The sequence below is a fragment of the Acanthopagrus latus genome, chromosome 1 (genome assembly GCF_904848185.1).
Source record: "Acanthopagrus latus isolate v.2019 chromosome 1, fAcaLat1.1, whole genome shotgun sequence".
NCBI classification, from domain to species: Eukaryota; Metazoa; Chordata; class Actinopteri; order Spariformes; family Sparidae; genus Acanthopagrus; species Acanthopagrus latus.
In genome coordinates, this window is record NC_051039.1 from 27,354,096 (window position 1) to 27,370,904 (window position 16,809).

The window sequence follows — 16,809 nt, forward strand, 5'->3', positions numbered from 1 at the left end:
TAATAACAAAGCTTTTCACAGGTGTTAATTGGCTCCTAGGATGTCTCCAGGAAAATTAAGTAATCTGGGTTATTTATTTAGTTTCTGAAAAACTCACAGAGCCAAAGAACACAACATACAACTTGTTCCACAGGGCAAGAAGTACTTATTGTGATGAAAAACCCCAGCTTGATGTATTTTTTCCTTCCTCTTCTTAAATCATCGCCAGACTCCTCATAAAATCATTTTCACTGCTTTGGACAAACTGGCACTAAGTAGGCACGTTAATTACTTTTTCAAAATGGCAACCTATATACTTTACTTCAGCATTAATCAGCACTAATGGTTTTACTTCAATTTGAGCAATACTGAGATTAAGCAGTGGTACTTTGATTTTCACTGGGATGTTCAAGGACTCTGTCAACTCACAGTCTGTAATAGTTAGAGGGCATGTTCCAAACCATGAAACGGTCTCATATGTACTGTGAAACACAGCTTTGAATTGTACGGTGTTGGGCCATGCTATACACAAATATATGCAACCCAATTATATCAATCATTCAGCTATTTATTTATATATAGACACAACGTGGAAAAACTACTTATAATAGAAAATACTTTAAATGCAATGCTTACACAACTTACTTTATGTTGCTGATTTTCACTCTGATTGTGGTCTTTGGAATTTTACAGCAAAACATTCAGCAGTGTCCACAAAGGCATAAAAAAGAAAAAAAAGTTCATCACATTTAGAGGATACTAAATGAAATACATGTGCATACTAGATCACAGAGTCATTCAGGGACAGCTACATCTTTATGACATTTATATAGTGTATATGTTACAACAATATCCATGAGTGACAAAGGCACAAGAGCACTATCTCTAAATGGAACCTGAATAAACCTAAATACAGTGGGGCAAATAAGTATTTAGTCAACCACCAATTGTGCAAGTTCTCCTACTTGAAAAGATTAGAGAGGCCTGTAATTGTCAACATGGGTAAACCTCAACCATGAGAGACAGAATGTAGAAAAAAAAACAGAAAATCACATTGTTTGATTTTTAAAGAATTTATTTCCAAATTAGAGTGGAAAATAAGTATTTGGTCAGCTACAAAGAAGCAAGATTTCTGGCTGTCAAAGAGGTCTAACTTCTTCTAATGAGGTCTAACGAGGCTCCACTCGTTACCTGTATTAATGGCACCTGTTTTAACTCATTATCGGTATAAAAGACACCTGTCCACAACCTCAGTCAGTCACACTCCAAACTCCACTATGGCCAAGACCAAAGAGCTGTCGAAGGACACCAGAGACAAAATTGTAGACCTGCACCAGGCTGGGAAGACTGAATCTGCAATAGGTAAAACGCTTGGTGTAAAGAAATCAACTGTGGGAGCAATTATTAGAAAATGGAAGACTTACAAGACCACTGATAATCTCCCTCGATCTGGGGCTCCATGCAAGATCTCACCCCTTGGCGTCAAAATGATAACAAGAACGGTGAGCAAAAATCCCAGAACCACACGGGGGGACCTAGTGAATGACCTACAGAGAGCTGGGACCACAGTAACAAAGGCTACTATCAGTAACACAATGCACCGCCAGGGACTCAAATCCTGCACTGCCAGACGTGTCCCCCTGCTGAAGCCAGTACACATCCAGGCCCGTCTGCGGTTCGCTAGAGAGCATTTGGATGATCCAGAAGAGGACTGGGAGAATGTGTTATGGTCAGATGAAACCAAAATAGAACTTTTTGGTAGAAACACAGGTTCTCGTGTTTGGAGGAGAAAGAATACTGAATTGTATCCAAAGAACACCATACCCACTGTGAAGCATGGGGGTGGAAACATCATGCTTTGGGGCTGTTTTTCTGCAAAGGGACCAGGACGACTGATCTGTGTAAAGGAAAGAATGAATGGGGCCATGTATCGAGAGATTTTGAGTGAAAATCTCCTTCCATCAGCAAGGGCATTGAAGATGAGACGTGGCTGGGTCTTTCAGCATGACAATGATCCCAAACACACAGCCAGGGCAACAAAGGAGTGGCTTCGTAAGAAGCATTTCAAGGTCCTGGAGTGGCCTAGCCAGTCTCCAGATCTCAACCCCATAGAAAATCTGTGGAGGGAGTTGAAAGTCCGTGTTGCCCAACGACAGCCCCAAAACATCACTGCTCTAGAGGAGATCTGCATGGAGGAATGGGCCAAAATACCAGCAACAGTGTGTGAAAAGCTTGTGAAGAGTTACAGAAAACGTTTGGCCTCCGTTATTGCCAACAAAGGGTACATAACAAAGTATTGAGATGAACTTTTGGTATTGACCAAATACTTATTTTCCACCATGATTTGCAAATAAATTCTTTAAAAATCAAACAATGTGATTTTCAGTTTTTTTTTCCACATTCTGTCTCTCATGGTTGAGGTTTACCCATGTTGACAATTACAGGCCTCTCTAATCTTTTCAAGTGGGAGAAATTGCACAATTAGTGGTTGACTAAATACTTATTTGCCCCACTGTAAATATTGGAATTTTTATGTTTTGGTCTTCCAACAAGCCACTGATGTCAAAATAAGGAGTGCTAATGTAATTTACATTAGCGCTCCTTATTTTGTTACAAACAGTCTGAGCTGTCCCTCTGTGGGGCATGTGATGTCATTATTTACCTACAATAACACAGATAAAAAGAGTCTCACCTTAGAGTGTTTATACTTTACGTTTTTACTTTACATTAATTTACATATATAGTATATTTGAACCCAGGGCACAGTGTGTAAACGTCTCAAAATGTTCTTCTAAAATCCAAACATTCTGTAATTTTATTCTTCTTCTTTTAACTCTACCTGAGCTACTGAATAGTATTGAACAGTGAGACAAACATGAACTGATTTTTTTTATTAAAGTTGCACAAATCAAATTCACCCTGGAGGGGTCACAAGTTGAGTCCAAAACAAAATCCTTGTAAAAATCAGTGACATAAAGAGCTGCATCAACTTTCATCACATTTGTTGCTGTATGAAAAATAACGTAGCTAAATGCCAGCAGGATATTACTCAAACATATAAACTCAGACAGAATTTGAATATAATAATAATAATAATAATAATAATAATAATAATAATAATAATAATAATTATATGCAGTTTTAACCAGGAATTGTGATTTTTTTTTTAACTTTAGAATAAGGTTACTACAGTGGGAGCTGGTCCTCTTCAATGTCATGTTTCTACAGTAGTCCAGAATGGCCAAACCAAACACTCTAGGAAAAAGCCTTTCATGTTATCAATGGCCACCGTGACAGAGGGTTTGGTGGAAGGCATTTGTTTGGTTCACATCTGCAACCTCACCACTACATACCTAAACCTTTTTTTGCAGGCCCAATTACTTGCATTTCAGCTCTGGCTTCCTCCTCTAACTTGTGAGCATACGTTGGAGTCTCTTTGGCTTCCTAGGTTTGACACCTTCATAACTGTAGTTAATTCAACTCTGCCACTGATTGCTCTATGTAATATATGACAGGGTTTTGAAAAGCTGCACAAAGCTGCAGAATAAACCATTGGTCCTCATTGGGATTGACAGCACAAGGAATCCTATCACATTATTTAATCAAACTTTATCAATCCTGACAACCATTGGTCTGACTACCGGCTTCACATTATCTAAGGACTCATTTCATCAGCTTGATCAGGAAGTCACTAGCAAAGATTCCAACGACGAGGATAATGACCATTATCAGCAAGGCAAGGCCACGTCGTAAAACCAGCTGTGTTACTGACAGAACATCTCCAACCGTTGTGGCTGTGGATTTATTCTGGTCTGGAATTTGTACCTCCTGGTATGTATGGTCTTCCACAGCACTCTCACAACTGGATGCAGAAGTGCTAAACTGAGCTTGGTTCTGATTGGAGTCTGGAGATTTGAAAGAAGAGCCTTTAGTATTATAATAATTCTGTCACAACAGTATATTTTAGGTAGTGCGGCAGGCCTTACCTATATTTTCCATCCTGACCATCTCTTTTTCTTCTTTGCCCTTGACTCCTGCTCTAACAAGAGCCTGATCGGAGAGACAGTTGTTAATAGTGGGTTCTAACTTCAAATGTATCTCAAGACAAAGTTGGAAGTGGCACTTTGATTCGTCAATGGATGAATATACACACCTCTTCAGCAGCTTTCTTCCAATCGAGTTTGTACACAAATACGATAAAGAAAATGGACTGCATCAACACACAGATGGTAAATCCAGTCCATAGTCCTTTCACAGACATGACAGAAGACTTTTATTGGCTTTTCTGGTGACAGTTGACAAACAGGAGATAATGCTACATACAGTACTAATGGTCTGTTCTTACCGACAATGCCCATATTTGCTGGAAACATTAGGGAAACACCAATAGGAAAGCCAATCATGTAGTATCCCACCAGGTTACACAGAGCACCAATCAGCTGTTTTCCTGTTCCTCGTAGAACACCTCCAACCACACCCTGATGACATGAAACAGACATTCAGTCCAATCATATTCTATATATGCCAGTATTGGTCTGAAATCCTGATTACTTGCATGAAACTGTTTCTCACCGCAACGGCATCAGCAAGATGCATGAAGAAAAATATGATCATGACATCAGAAACCCTCTGCAAAATTTCTCTGGAACACAGAGAGAAAGACAGATTCTTGATAGATACTAACACATTCTGATAAGGAGATGGACAGGAGAAGAATTACTATTTATTTAGAGATAAATGTAAAAAAGAAAGTATCTTGAACTTTCAGGTTAAGTTTAACTTTATTAAGTGTGTAAAGCTTTGTGTTACATGTGAAAAATGTGAAATAGTGTCACCCTAATGTCTGAAATCAATCATATTTGTGTGAGTTAAGTGAAAAGGAAAAACCTGTGCAACAGATACTGTCTGGCAGACTCTACAAAAACTGGGAGGAAAAGCTGTTTTAGCAGTGTTCAATGTTGCATAACAAATGGGTTCAGTGATTGTGAGTTGGCATGAAGATGATGACCTAAGTTAATTTATAACAGCCTGAACAACAATATGAAACTGACCGTCCTATTGAACATGTACTGCAACTAGAGATACACACAATAACTGAACAATTCATTAAGAGCAAGAAGTGAAAGATATTGTGTCAAAGACTTTACTCACTGCTCTGAGGTGAAAATGTATCCAATGACATTTCTGGAGAGGCCAAGACTTCCGCCAACAAAAAATGCAATTATGACTGCCATGAGAAAAAGAAACAAAGATCCATTGTGTTGCTGTTAGTGTAGTTTTGATCAGCTACTTAAAAAGTACCCAAAAGTCATACTTCAGAAGAAGTAAAGATATCTAAAATATGAGTCACCTGTGTGAATATTTTCTTGAGTGAAAATTGTAAATACTTAACAAAAGTATCAAATGGTAATTTACTGGCAGTGCATGTACTTGGGTATCAAAAGTACAAGAAAAAAATAATTAAGCATTTTCCTTGTATGGACTATATATATTGTATATTACGGGTCAAGCGAATTTCGGCCAGGCTGATTATTGTATTATCTAATACTTTCTAACTATCTGAGTAAATGTTTTTTAATTCGATTGGCTCTTTGTAACAATTAACATGTATTAGTCACTTTTTATTACCATATGTGAGCAGATTGTTATGTGATATGAAAAATGAGAACTTGTGGTGTTTCTTTGTGAAGGTGAATGTGAATTTGTGCATGTTCCTGAGTGCCTTGTCTCAGTGCCTCGCTCCCCTCCACTAAGAGAGAGCAATGGTAATGATCACTCGTCTACAAATGGAGTCTGCTAATATAAACTAACAACTGACTTCCAGCACAACACAGAAATCCCACAGAGCACAACTTGGGCTCTGATGCAGCATGTAGTCTACAAAGGAACTAGTACACATGTGCATACAGTAAATATCTTTGTAAACAGGGTTTTAGAAAAAAAAATCCACAAAAGAATTTTAGCAACATCTCAGAAATAAGTCCATACAACATACATGAAAAGCCATATTCCATGCTCATTTACATAAAGTGGGCATGCACATTGTTAGCTACAGAAATACTGTGAACAAGGCAGGGAAACCTGACTGTTTGTCACAAAAAAGTACAACATATGCCTCCAAAATGTAGAAACATAGAAGTATGAAGCTCTAGAAATGGAGAAAAAAAATCAAGTACATCAAATTGTACCTCAGTATGGTCATTGAGTAAATGTACTTTCTTACATTCAATTACTGCTTATTTCAAATCTCCATTAACAACTAATGCTACCAAGCCCAAGTGAATAAGCTCTTCAGGCCACATGCACTGTATGCTCTGGTTCTTACATGCACAAACGATGGGGACTTTGCAAGACAGCTTGGCCTGCTCTATGTTTCCTGCACCAAGAGCATTCCCAACTCGTACACTGGCAGCAGCAGAAAATCCTAGAGGGAACTGTGGGAAAAAATAGATAACTAAAGTGTATTAAAGCTGTTTCTCCTTAACTTCCGTTTTATTGGATCACTGGTCAACACACAATCAAAGGGTTAGCATTTACAATTTATATGTGATATGTGGTAGGGAAAGCACTGAGAGGCATTACCATGTAAGCTATAACAGCGAGCTCATATGTTATAGACTGGGCTCCCAGCTCTGCCTCACTGATTATTCCAGCCAGAAATCCTCCCAACTCAAACATCCACCACTCCAGACAGAGCATGAGCATACTGGGGATGGCCAGCCTGACAAAGGATCCCCACTCCTGCAGACAGTCCAGTGTCCAACCTGTGAGTCACAGGTTTGTAAATTAACCTGTAGGTTAAGCTCGTGTTAATTCCTGTGCGAGTGACATGACGCAAGTGGATGTGAGATTCATGATTGACAAAATCTATCAATGCAACTTAATCATTTAATGTATTTAAATAGTATAGCAGTCATAATGTGTGCTTCAGATTTAAGCGAGGCAAGGTTAAAAAGATTCATTAAATATTTTATTCTAAAATTATGCCAACCTTCGTCACAATAAGGATGCAATTACTGTGTTGCTGGCAAATCATTGCTCACACAACGGTGTTTTGACAAATTAAAGCAAATACTAATTCATCTGCTGCGTCATTGCTGTAACCTCTCCTCTATACTACATTACACAGTAATAGAGTGTAACTGATTTTGCCAAACATTACACACTGGAAAGTTCACAGCGGATAATCCGTTATGAAGTTGTGAAAGACAGGGACTTGAATGATGTAAGAGGATGAAACTACTGGATGGCATTAGAAAATCAACGCAGTCAACACCTGAAGAAAACACATTTAATATTTCAATTTCATGTTGTAGTCAGTTATATCAATAATAATGAGAAAACAACTGACCTCCCCATGTGGCCTTATGCAAGCCCCTCCACCAGATGTAAATGTATAAGACCACAGCCAGAAAATATTGTGAGATAGCATTGGCTGCAGCAGATCCACTGAAAGAAGAAAAAGAGAAACGCAGATCTAGCTAAATGCTAGATGAACTACACTTCACATACATCTGGTGTCCAGATGGCTGATCCGATTGTTATGAATTATGAATGTTATCATTAAACAAAGCTTTACTACAAAATGATTTCGGAAAACTCACGCAACGCCCAGTTCCAGAATATGTAGGAAGACGTAGTTGATGATCGCATTGCAGATGTTTCCAATTGCTCCAGTTATAACCTGAGGCCATATAATTCCCTGTAAACAACAGCACAAACTGGTATCAATATCTATCTTGATAAATACGGTTTATCCAGTACCTTTGATATGAGTGTGTATGAATTGTTGGACCTGATTTTGAAGATACCGCCCTTGCAGCTGATACATAAAAGCAGCCTGAAGAAACGATACAGAATCAGTGTCACTGTATGCAAATTTGAGCATGAGAATAATGATCAAGCATGAACTGAAAACCTCTTCAAAATCTTTATCACATTATTATCTTATATCTTATAACACAGGGTGTAGAACTCACCGGCAGAGCAGGCATGAAGATCTTTACATATAGCTGGGAAATACTTCATGCAGAGACACAACAAAACAAACAAAAATGCACAAGACATTATGTGGTTTGAAATATAAGTATGCCTAGTGCTGGGCGGTACACCGGTTCACACCGAATACCAGTGTGTATTTTCTTGTGATATGAATTTTTAATACACCACGATACCGGTGAATTTGATTACACAATGTTCGGAATGCTACGCTTGCTTCCGATGCATATGTTGTACGTCACTGTTCATGCCCAACTTCGTGTCTCACGTCACATCGCATGTTTATGCCTACCACAGTGAAGGCTTTTTGGGAAAGACGGAATATTAAACCTCCCTTTTAGATAGACAGGGCAGCAGAATGCAGCCTTTACCTTGCAGCAAATGTGCCGCCTTTTCTATCTAAAAGGGGCTAGTAATGCCCCTCTCAACAGTAACATTAGAAAATGCTGTGAACACCTGATTATGCATACATTTTTTTTTTTTAAATACCGACATATACCATGAAACTGTTAGAAATCTGAAAAAAAACCATGATATACATTTTTGGTCATACCGCCCAGCACCAAGTATGCATAGAGCAAGATTTAAAGAAGCAGGTTAAAAAAAATGAAAATTTATCTGTAAACCGTAAAAAGAGAACAGAGAGACAGTAAAGGGAACATAGACTTTAGGGAAAAATCATCCGTGTCTCAGTCACATTTGTCTTTTGTACTGAGGTCTTTGTCCGCTGAAGTCACTACTCCACCACCTGGTCACTGATATAAAGTCTCTGCCTCCAAACCATTTCAGCGCTTCCTGATTGATCCAAATGATGAATAGTGGGAATATGGAGTAAAATCAGGCAATATTTCAAGGTAAAACAACATATGTGATAACTTGCTAGCTAACTTTAGCTATCAACCACTTCCTCGCTAACATTACCATTTGATTACATCCAGTGTGTTTGACTTCCAAGCTCAAATGATTATGTCCAAGACGTACGTCAATATTTCAGTATCAAATTAATTCATGCCTTTCCTGTCGCATTGTTTAGCACTATCATACAGAAACAGTATCTAAAGATTGATTGAATGCTAACACTATCCACTGCCTTAGGGAGGCTAATGGGTTATCAAATATGTTTTTTTTTACCTTAAAATATGGCCTGATGTCCCTCTGCATTTTCCCTACCTAATGCCCTTCAGTTTACGATTAATAAATAGGGTTCAATTTGGTTAAATTTTAACAATTTGTCAGATGTCCAACGTTTATAAGACTTGCAACCTGGAACACAACAGTAAAACATTTAAGCTTCCTGTCCTGAGTGTGCTGTCTGAGGAAAGTTGCTGCCTTGTGAAAATGGTCTGTGGAGCCATTTTATGTTTTAACATTTTAACTCGACTACAGTTGATTAAGAGAATGCTGCAACCCTGTTTTGCTGTTAAGATCCAGACATGTTTTGAAGACTGTGAAACTTCATCTGACTTTCCATCAGCATGAGCGGCACAGATAACCTTTCTTTTTTTTAAGTATTTTTTTGGCCTTTTTGATAGAACAGCTGAAGACTTGGACAGGAAACAGGATGTGACACGCAGCAAAGGGACCCAGGCTGGGATTCGAACCCAGGTCCCTGTAACCCTGTAAATAACCTTTCTTAGAGGTTAAAGATTGTTATGTGTCCAGCAGGGGCATAGGTTTTGTTCTCTTTCTGGCTCTCTTCTGTCTCTCCCTCTCCTAGTTTTCCTTCAGGTGCTGACCAGGTGATGAGGTGCACCTGAGAGGACATGAAGCCACCGCCTTCTTTTGTCTTAATTTCTCCTGTGGCCAATCACCTGACTGGAGGCCCAATAAAAGGGGGCCTGCTGAGGAACTGTCTCTCTCTGATTTTGCATTTGGTCCTCACATGACACAGATTCTCAGACTTGGTTTTTGTTTTGGATTTTTAAATATGCGTGGTGGAGGAAGGGGGTTAGGTAAGTTGGGGTGCCCTGTACATGTCATCGCGTAGTAAACTCTGTCTAAAAACACTAGTCTAGCAGTGGACGGATGCCACTGATGTATTATTTTGACCATTGTTTTGAATGCTCCTTTTTCAGAGAAAACAGTTTTTTTTTGTTTGTTGACTAATAATTAGTATAGACCTTGTTTTGTTTTATTGGTTTCATTACTTTGGCGCTCCACCTTCCTCCTTTCCTCTCTCACGTTTTGTGAACGAAATATTTAAGTTACGTTCATCCTTATTAAAGCATTTTTTTGTTGTGTTGCCATTCCCTGTTCCCCCCTGGACAAATAAAAAGGGACGTAACAAAGATACTCATATTGGCTTTAGGTGGGTTGAGTTTTCCAGCAGAGTTAACTGTGTTTAAATCACCACAAATTTTACCAAGTACATTGTTATTAATGTCACTGTTCTTCACAATAATTCTATAAATGTATCTTTCGTAGCTTATAGTTACTATTGTAGTAACAGCCATTTTTGCAGCATGAGTGAAATATTGCACACAGCCAGTGTCAAATGAGTGTTAAGCTTTAATTAGGCTGTATTGGTTGGGAAATTAATTATCTGGCTGATGTCTTATCGTGTGAAATGACCACCTACTATGTATAAAGCTTCTGCTATGGATAGAAAACTTAAAACAATAGGCAACAACAAAAAAATGGGGCCCGCTGTGAATGGATTAAGTGTGGAGAGTGGCTTGAATTGACCTTAGATTCCCAGCTTGAATTATCATCCCAGTCGCCCCTGCTGCAGGGCCTACTGACAGGTCAAAACATTGTCTCGCATGAATGGGCTTCTATATGAATGCATCCATAGGAATGTTTCCACAAGAATGCTCACCCCAGTTTGCACATTCGCTGTGTGTTGATAGGTCATGGTGCAAACGTATTGTATTCATTCCAGCTCTAAATTTCTGCACATCTAAGAAGACACCCAGTCTAGAAAAGACAAAATGTGCATCACATCAAGTCAGAAGTCTCACTTAATGAATACAGACTGTTTGTATAAAGTCTTTCACAGGGCACCTTAACCCCCCTCCCTTCCACTAACTGTATTGTTTTCAAAATCCCCACCGCTACATGACATCCAAGCTGGCAACCCACACGCATAAATTAGCAGGTCTACCTCCAACAGTGTGTCCAGTAATTATTTACGCATCACTGCTGAATGTATATAATGTACCATCACTTTGCACGGCTGAATTTAGCGTGTTCACCCAGGTCTGGTGTTTAGATCAAAGCCGAGGCGAGCCGAGGGGGTTAAAAAACAATCTCTACTGCAGAGTAAACTGACCTGGGTGTAAATGCAGAGTCCACCCATTCCCATTGCACACAAAAGCCAGATCTTAGCAGGTTCAAGTGGGATATTTGACCAGTGGTAAAGGGGTATAACTTTAACCTGTTCTCTAAGGGCATGCAGGTAAGCTAGCAGCTGTTACCTTTCTTTTGCAGGGATTTAGTCATTCTAATACCAGGGCTCACCTACCCACACGCAAACCAAGTTTCCCACAACAGTACTGGCAGGGGCACCATCGCCACATCCTGAATTATGTTTAAAGCGTGCACACATGCCAGAGCACATTGGTGTAGCCAGACCTTTCCTCTAACACTGAACAGCACTGTGGAGATAGGTTTGGCTTCGCAAGGCTACTTAATTAATTGCTAAAAGTCATTGTTGTTTTTCGGATTAATTATGGCTGACCTGGCCACCTCCGGGCTCTGTCTGACGGCGAGAAGGAGGGGTTCGGTGTTGATGAGAATGGCCCAGCAGGGGAAGCAGGCCAGCAGCAGAATCAGAATCCCTCTCTGCAGAATCACTCCCACACGCTTCAGGTTACCGCTCCCATAGGTCTGCATGAAACAGGTACACAGATAAAGACGCAGAGTTGGAAAACACTAATCACACCGACATCCAAGGTATGATGAGTCAAAGTAAACTAACTTGATACAAAAGCTCATTGTTGAATTGTTTTAAAGGAGACCCCAGGATAACCTGGGAACCCAGCAGCAGATGCTGTATTTGTCTTGGTTACATGAATAAAGTGAAAGAATCTCCAGTGAGAATATTACCTGAGATATAAGGGTATCACAAGTTAATGACAAACCAGTACCAATGGAAATACCAGTGACATTAACCACCTGCAATACAAAGAAACATCGTCAGGGAAAACACATATATATCAGAAGACAGAATATTCAAAATGTGTGAAATCCAATTTTGCACTGGTAGGTTGTGACACCAGTCCGAGCACAGACAGGACTGAGCAAGTCTCCTCACCGCAATTGATAATGCTACTGCTGCAAGTTCAGTTTTTCCCAGGTGGCCGCAGAACACAGTGCTGACGAAACTGATCATGAAGATCATCAACTGGGAAATCACCTGGAGTACAAAAAAACCCATTACCCTTTACTTTCCCTTTTGTTTACACACATTTTAGATATATTCATACAAAAATAAATATGAGCATGAGAACATGAGGTGTCCTTGTGAATTTGGTGACACTTTATTTTACGGGTCTGCATATTTCATGGTAAGTGGATTGTAGCAACCAAGTAATACATTTGAAATGCCTTTGAAGTGATGCCAAAATTGTTACTGTAATTACCTCAAAATTTGTTGAAGAGTACAATAACATTATTCAAAGGGGCACTACGTAGTTTCGGAGAAGAAATTCAAACTCCAAAATGTAATATTTACAATATTTATGAGCTAAGAATACAACCTCGGAAATATTTTTTCCATAACTGAGTAACCAAGCTGTTCTCAGAGGAAGATAAGGTCCCCAGTAAAGGGTTTGAAGTTAGAGAGGTAGCATGGTCCGCCAAATATAAAAAAAAAGTAAAAGTATGAAATTGTGCTGTCCTTTCATCCCTTGTGTTTGTTTATTCAGTCATGAGTTTGTTTTTTTTTTTACTTAGTGTGTTTATGCATAAAAAAATGACCTTCTGATCAATATTTCTTCTCCAAAATGACACAGTGGCCCTTTAAAATTAATATTAATTAATAATTAATATACAGTTAATAAAAAGCTTGTAATTTCTTTCAGGTTTTTAGGAAAATTCCAATTAGTTTGTCCAACTCAGGAGGCCACTCAATTAAAGTGAGGTCAGTAAAGTCAGATGCATTTTTTATCCATGTACATTGTCACCGATATCTATTATTTCAGCAGATGTCCAACAATTTTTAAATGTCATTTTTTTTATGATTAGCCAGCATAAATAGCTAATTACAGACAAATTAATCTTAATAATCAAGTTACTAATTTCCCCTTTCACCTATTCCTTAACTGCCTATTGAAGTCTAATAATGATGGCTTCACAGTCTTCAAAGTCTTTTTGTATTGACAAAAATACATTAGCAAATACATTTATAACAGGAAAGTAGTTAAGACATAGTATAACTGTATAGTACCTTGATATAATAACTCTGTGTGTGTGTGTGTGTGTGTGTGTGTGTGTGTGTGTGTGTGTGTAACAGAAAAACAAACAGACAGAGAGTCTGATTGTTCATTGATGTATTGGTGAAAATGTAAATGGTTAAAAGAAATGTACAACTATTTTACTAACCTAAATAAGTTAGGCTAGATATAAGCTGCTGCAACTCACTTCAGTTTAGTATCCTGCTGAGGGGGGAGTGCAGTTACCAGCTATGTATCAACTGCTCATTGGAAAACAACACAAACAATGTCGGGGTGATTTTCAATACATTTTGAAGTAATTATTGTGGTAAACTGAGGGTCATTTCAAAGAAACGTCAAACTTGGTGCTTACCACCAAGTTACCATGACATTTCTAAAACGTTTAACATATACTTGCTATTTGAATTATATGATACCATCACGGCAGGAAAAAATGTGTTGTGCTTCTTGAGAAGTGATTTTAAACGAGATGTGTAACAATTGGATACCCTTTTAAAATAACCCACTAATTATCGATGCACAGATGCGAACATAATGCCTAACATTGTATCTCAGTCTAAAAATATTATAAGAAGATAGGTGATGCTATGCTATCAAGTCATGACAAGTCGAATAAATGACGTCATAAGCATGATAACAACAGATGAGCAGCATAAACGATTCAATAAGTATAGATACAGTGCAGTCCACGGTTATTTAGACAGCGGCTTTCAGGTTTGAGTGTTGAATGTCTGTGGTGTTCTGATGATTGCGATTTTTTTTTTCTCACAAAAGTTAACATGAACAAAAATTAAAGGGCCCTAAGTTGACGCTTGCGTCATTACATTAACATAGAGTGAGTGAAAAGTGAACACCCAGTGCCTAGGTAAGCTGTGGAAACTACAGATGAATGATAAAAGCCAGTGCGGAGGAGACCTGGAGGCTGTGGTGAGTGTCTTACCACCGGGCCCGCCAGTTTCAGAAGTTGCAGGAGCTCATTCCGGTACTCCGGCGGGATGAGGCGCCTCGTCCTTTCCAGGCAGGAGCCGCAGCCTTCAACGGAACCCTGGACAGAGGGAGTCGCCTCACCCGCTTTTGAATCTTCTTTCACTCCTTCTGTGTATTTAACTGGGTTTTTATCATGGCCGTCCATGACTGAAGAAACTTCAGTGTTCTCCACAGACAGGTTTCTTCTCACTGCTGTCTCCTTGAGAGTGTCAATGTTGGACGAAGTGAGCACGTTATGTCTCACAATCACAGGAGGGCTGACGCACGTGCATGGCTCCGACCCTCCCAGGAGCCAACCAGCTCGTGCTGGAATTTGGGGGCGTCGCTGCCATTGGGTAGACTTAAGGTTGCATTCAAGTGCGCATGCAAGTGCGCTTTACCAGCTTCAGTTAACTTGACAAACTCAGTTAACTGCCTCAGGATAAATTAGCTGCAGTGCAACACATACATTTTGCCATTTGTCTTAATACTTTGTGTAATACATTTACTTCATTAGGTCTGTTTTATAGCGTTAGTTACTGCTTTATGATATGATAATAAATCTTACTCATACAGCAACTTATGACAAAGCAAAATGTCAAAGTGTTTTATAACTATAGCAAACACTATAAAACCCAGAATTTAAGATATGAAATATATAAAATAATAACACAAAAATGACATTCTCTGCAGATTATCATTTTTAAAAAACATTTTGTATTAATAAAGTATGAAATATTATCATATGTAATTAAAGATTTACTCAGTTCTACCGGCTGCAACGTGTCCCCATTCATGCATTACAAATCATAATCCAGTAATATAATTATTGTTACTCTGAAATGGCCATTCTGTATAAAGATCTCTTCTTGTGGTATTTATTTCATACTTCAATGCCAACAATTACAGCCCTTGCAGTGCTTGTAAGAGTTTTCTAGACTCTTATTTAGACACTTACTTTTACTGAACGAAAAGATCTGAATCCCTATTCCACCACTGCATATCTCCAGCATGCTTCAGTCATACAATATGTGTGACTGTGTGTCTGCCTCATGCGTGCCGTAACCCTAGGCCATGCCTCTCATTTGGTGCAATGGAAGGTTGTCCATGTGATCCAGTAAGGGCTGCCATATCTTATAACCCCTTTAGTATGGCTACTCTTAAGTTTGGAGGTAATTAAGTTAGCCAGTAAAGCTCAGAATCCAGTAGAATGACAACTCCATGATTGTTCAACAGCATGTCACATACACCCTGTCAAAACCCCTTAAGTTAAGGACAATGCAGGGTGGAGTGTAGAAATGTTCCCTTATCTATGTCTCACCTAAAAAATGAGGGGAGATATGTTTGAGTTTTGTGCTGCTTATAAGGGCTGATACACAGCTCCTGCAGAAATAAAATAAAATCCATATCTGAAGTTTTAAAACAGATGTTACACCATCACATAATCACAAATCACCCCATAGCTCCCGCTTCAGATTTATTCCCAGGTTTTATGTCATGTCATGTCATTGTCTGTAACCGCTTATCCCTTTCCATGGGGTTGCGGGGTGTTGCTACTGGAGCCAATCCCAGCCTTGTCTCACGGCGAGGGCAGGGTACTCCCTGGACAAGTCGCCAGCTCATCGCAGGGCCCTCACTAGCAATGTGGGGTTCAGTATCTCGCTCAAGGACACTTTGACATACATACAGCTCAGCCCTGCCCAGAGCCGGGATTTGAACCAGCAACCTTCCGATCACCGGTCGACCGGCTCTACCAGCTGAGCTACAGCCGCCCCTATTCCCAGGTTTTATTTCAATCTAAATTTGGATATGTCCTTATTGGGTACTGATAAACTTGACACAAGGTCTTCATACATTAAAGATACATAAAGTGGTTGCTCAGCATGGCACAGCTATACCACAGACATTAGAGTAGGTAAATCCAACTGGCCTTTGTTATTGTCTCTACTATGTCAGGAGATAGTTGAGCAGATAATACCAAAAAAATATCTATGGGGGTGTGTGTGTGTGTGTGTGTCATGTGGGTGTGAATAAAATGAATAATCCCTGTCCCGTGGGGGCATCTGTCATCAGGCATCAGTCAAATTTTGGTCCCTCATGAAAGAAATTGTGGATTTGGCTGTCTTGCTAAGAGGGGATGGCTTATTTGAAGACCTATCAAGTACTCTACTGAAATTAATGAGGTTAAAATCAGTTTAAGGCTTATAATGGGAACTCATCCAACTCCCCTGATCCTAGTGAGGCTATTTTAGGTTTAACTATGTTGCAGACTCAACAGTGGCACAGTCATTGTCACCATTTGTTCTCTTTTCAATGTCATGTAAATAACTAAAAATACGTACAGACATAGAAAAAATACTTTCATAGAAAGGACAGCACAGACAGCAGTCTAAATAATATTTCGACCACATGGGGACTGTTACGCCACTTACAGACCAAGGAGCATAATCCAACCAACAGACCTGAAATT

The 16,809-nt window shown here is 39.2% G+C and overlaps 1 protein-coding gene across 1 annotated transcript; it reads right to left on the reverse strand.

Annotated features, from left to right (window-relative positions):
* Positions 1–2,855: 2,855 nt before the first annotated feature.
* Positions 2,856–14,636, reverse strand: LOC119028282 (multidrug and toxin extrusion protein 1-like). Its single transcript, XM_037114073.1, has 16 exons — positions 14,314–14,636; positions 12,233–12,334; positions 12,025–12,093; positions 11,657–11,805; positions 7,959–8,001; positions 7,775–7,819; positions 7,584–7,681; positions 7,331–7,428; positions 6,562–6,743; positions 6,305–6,413; positions 5,131–5,206; positions 4,552–4,621; positions 4,325–4,457; positions 4,133–4,227; positions 3,966–4,029; positions 2,856–3,884 (listed from the first exon to the last, which is right to left on the reverse strand). Exons 1-16 carry the CDS (start codon positions 14,503–14,505, stop codon positions 3,643–3,645), a joined length of 1,767 nt encoding a protein of 588 aa, XP_036969968.1. The 5' UTR covers positions 14,506–14,636; the 3' UTR covers positions 2,856–3,642.
* Between the last annotated feature and the right edge of the window lie 2,173 nt (positions 14,637–16,809).

Bases quoted from the DNA above. Each gene is read 5' to 3' on its own strand.
- LOC119028282 (XM_037114073.1), bottom strand. From the start codon at position 14,505: ATGGACGGCCATGATAAAAACCCAGTTAAATACACAGAAGGAGTGAAA. The intron at 4,458-4,551 runs GTGAGAAACAGT...TCATGTCATCAG, and splicing joins ATCTTGCTGATGCCGTTGCG to GGTGTGGTTGGAGGTGTTCT. The intron at 4,030-4,132 runs GTGTGTATATTC...CTCTCCGATCAG, and splicing joins GGAAGAAAGCTGCTGAAGAG to GCTCTTGTTAGAGCAGGAGT.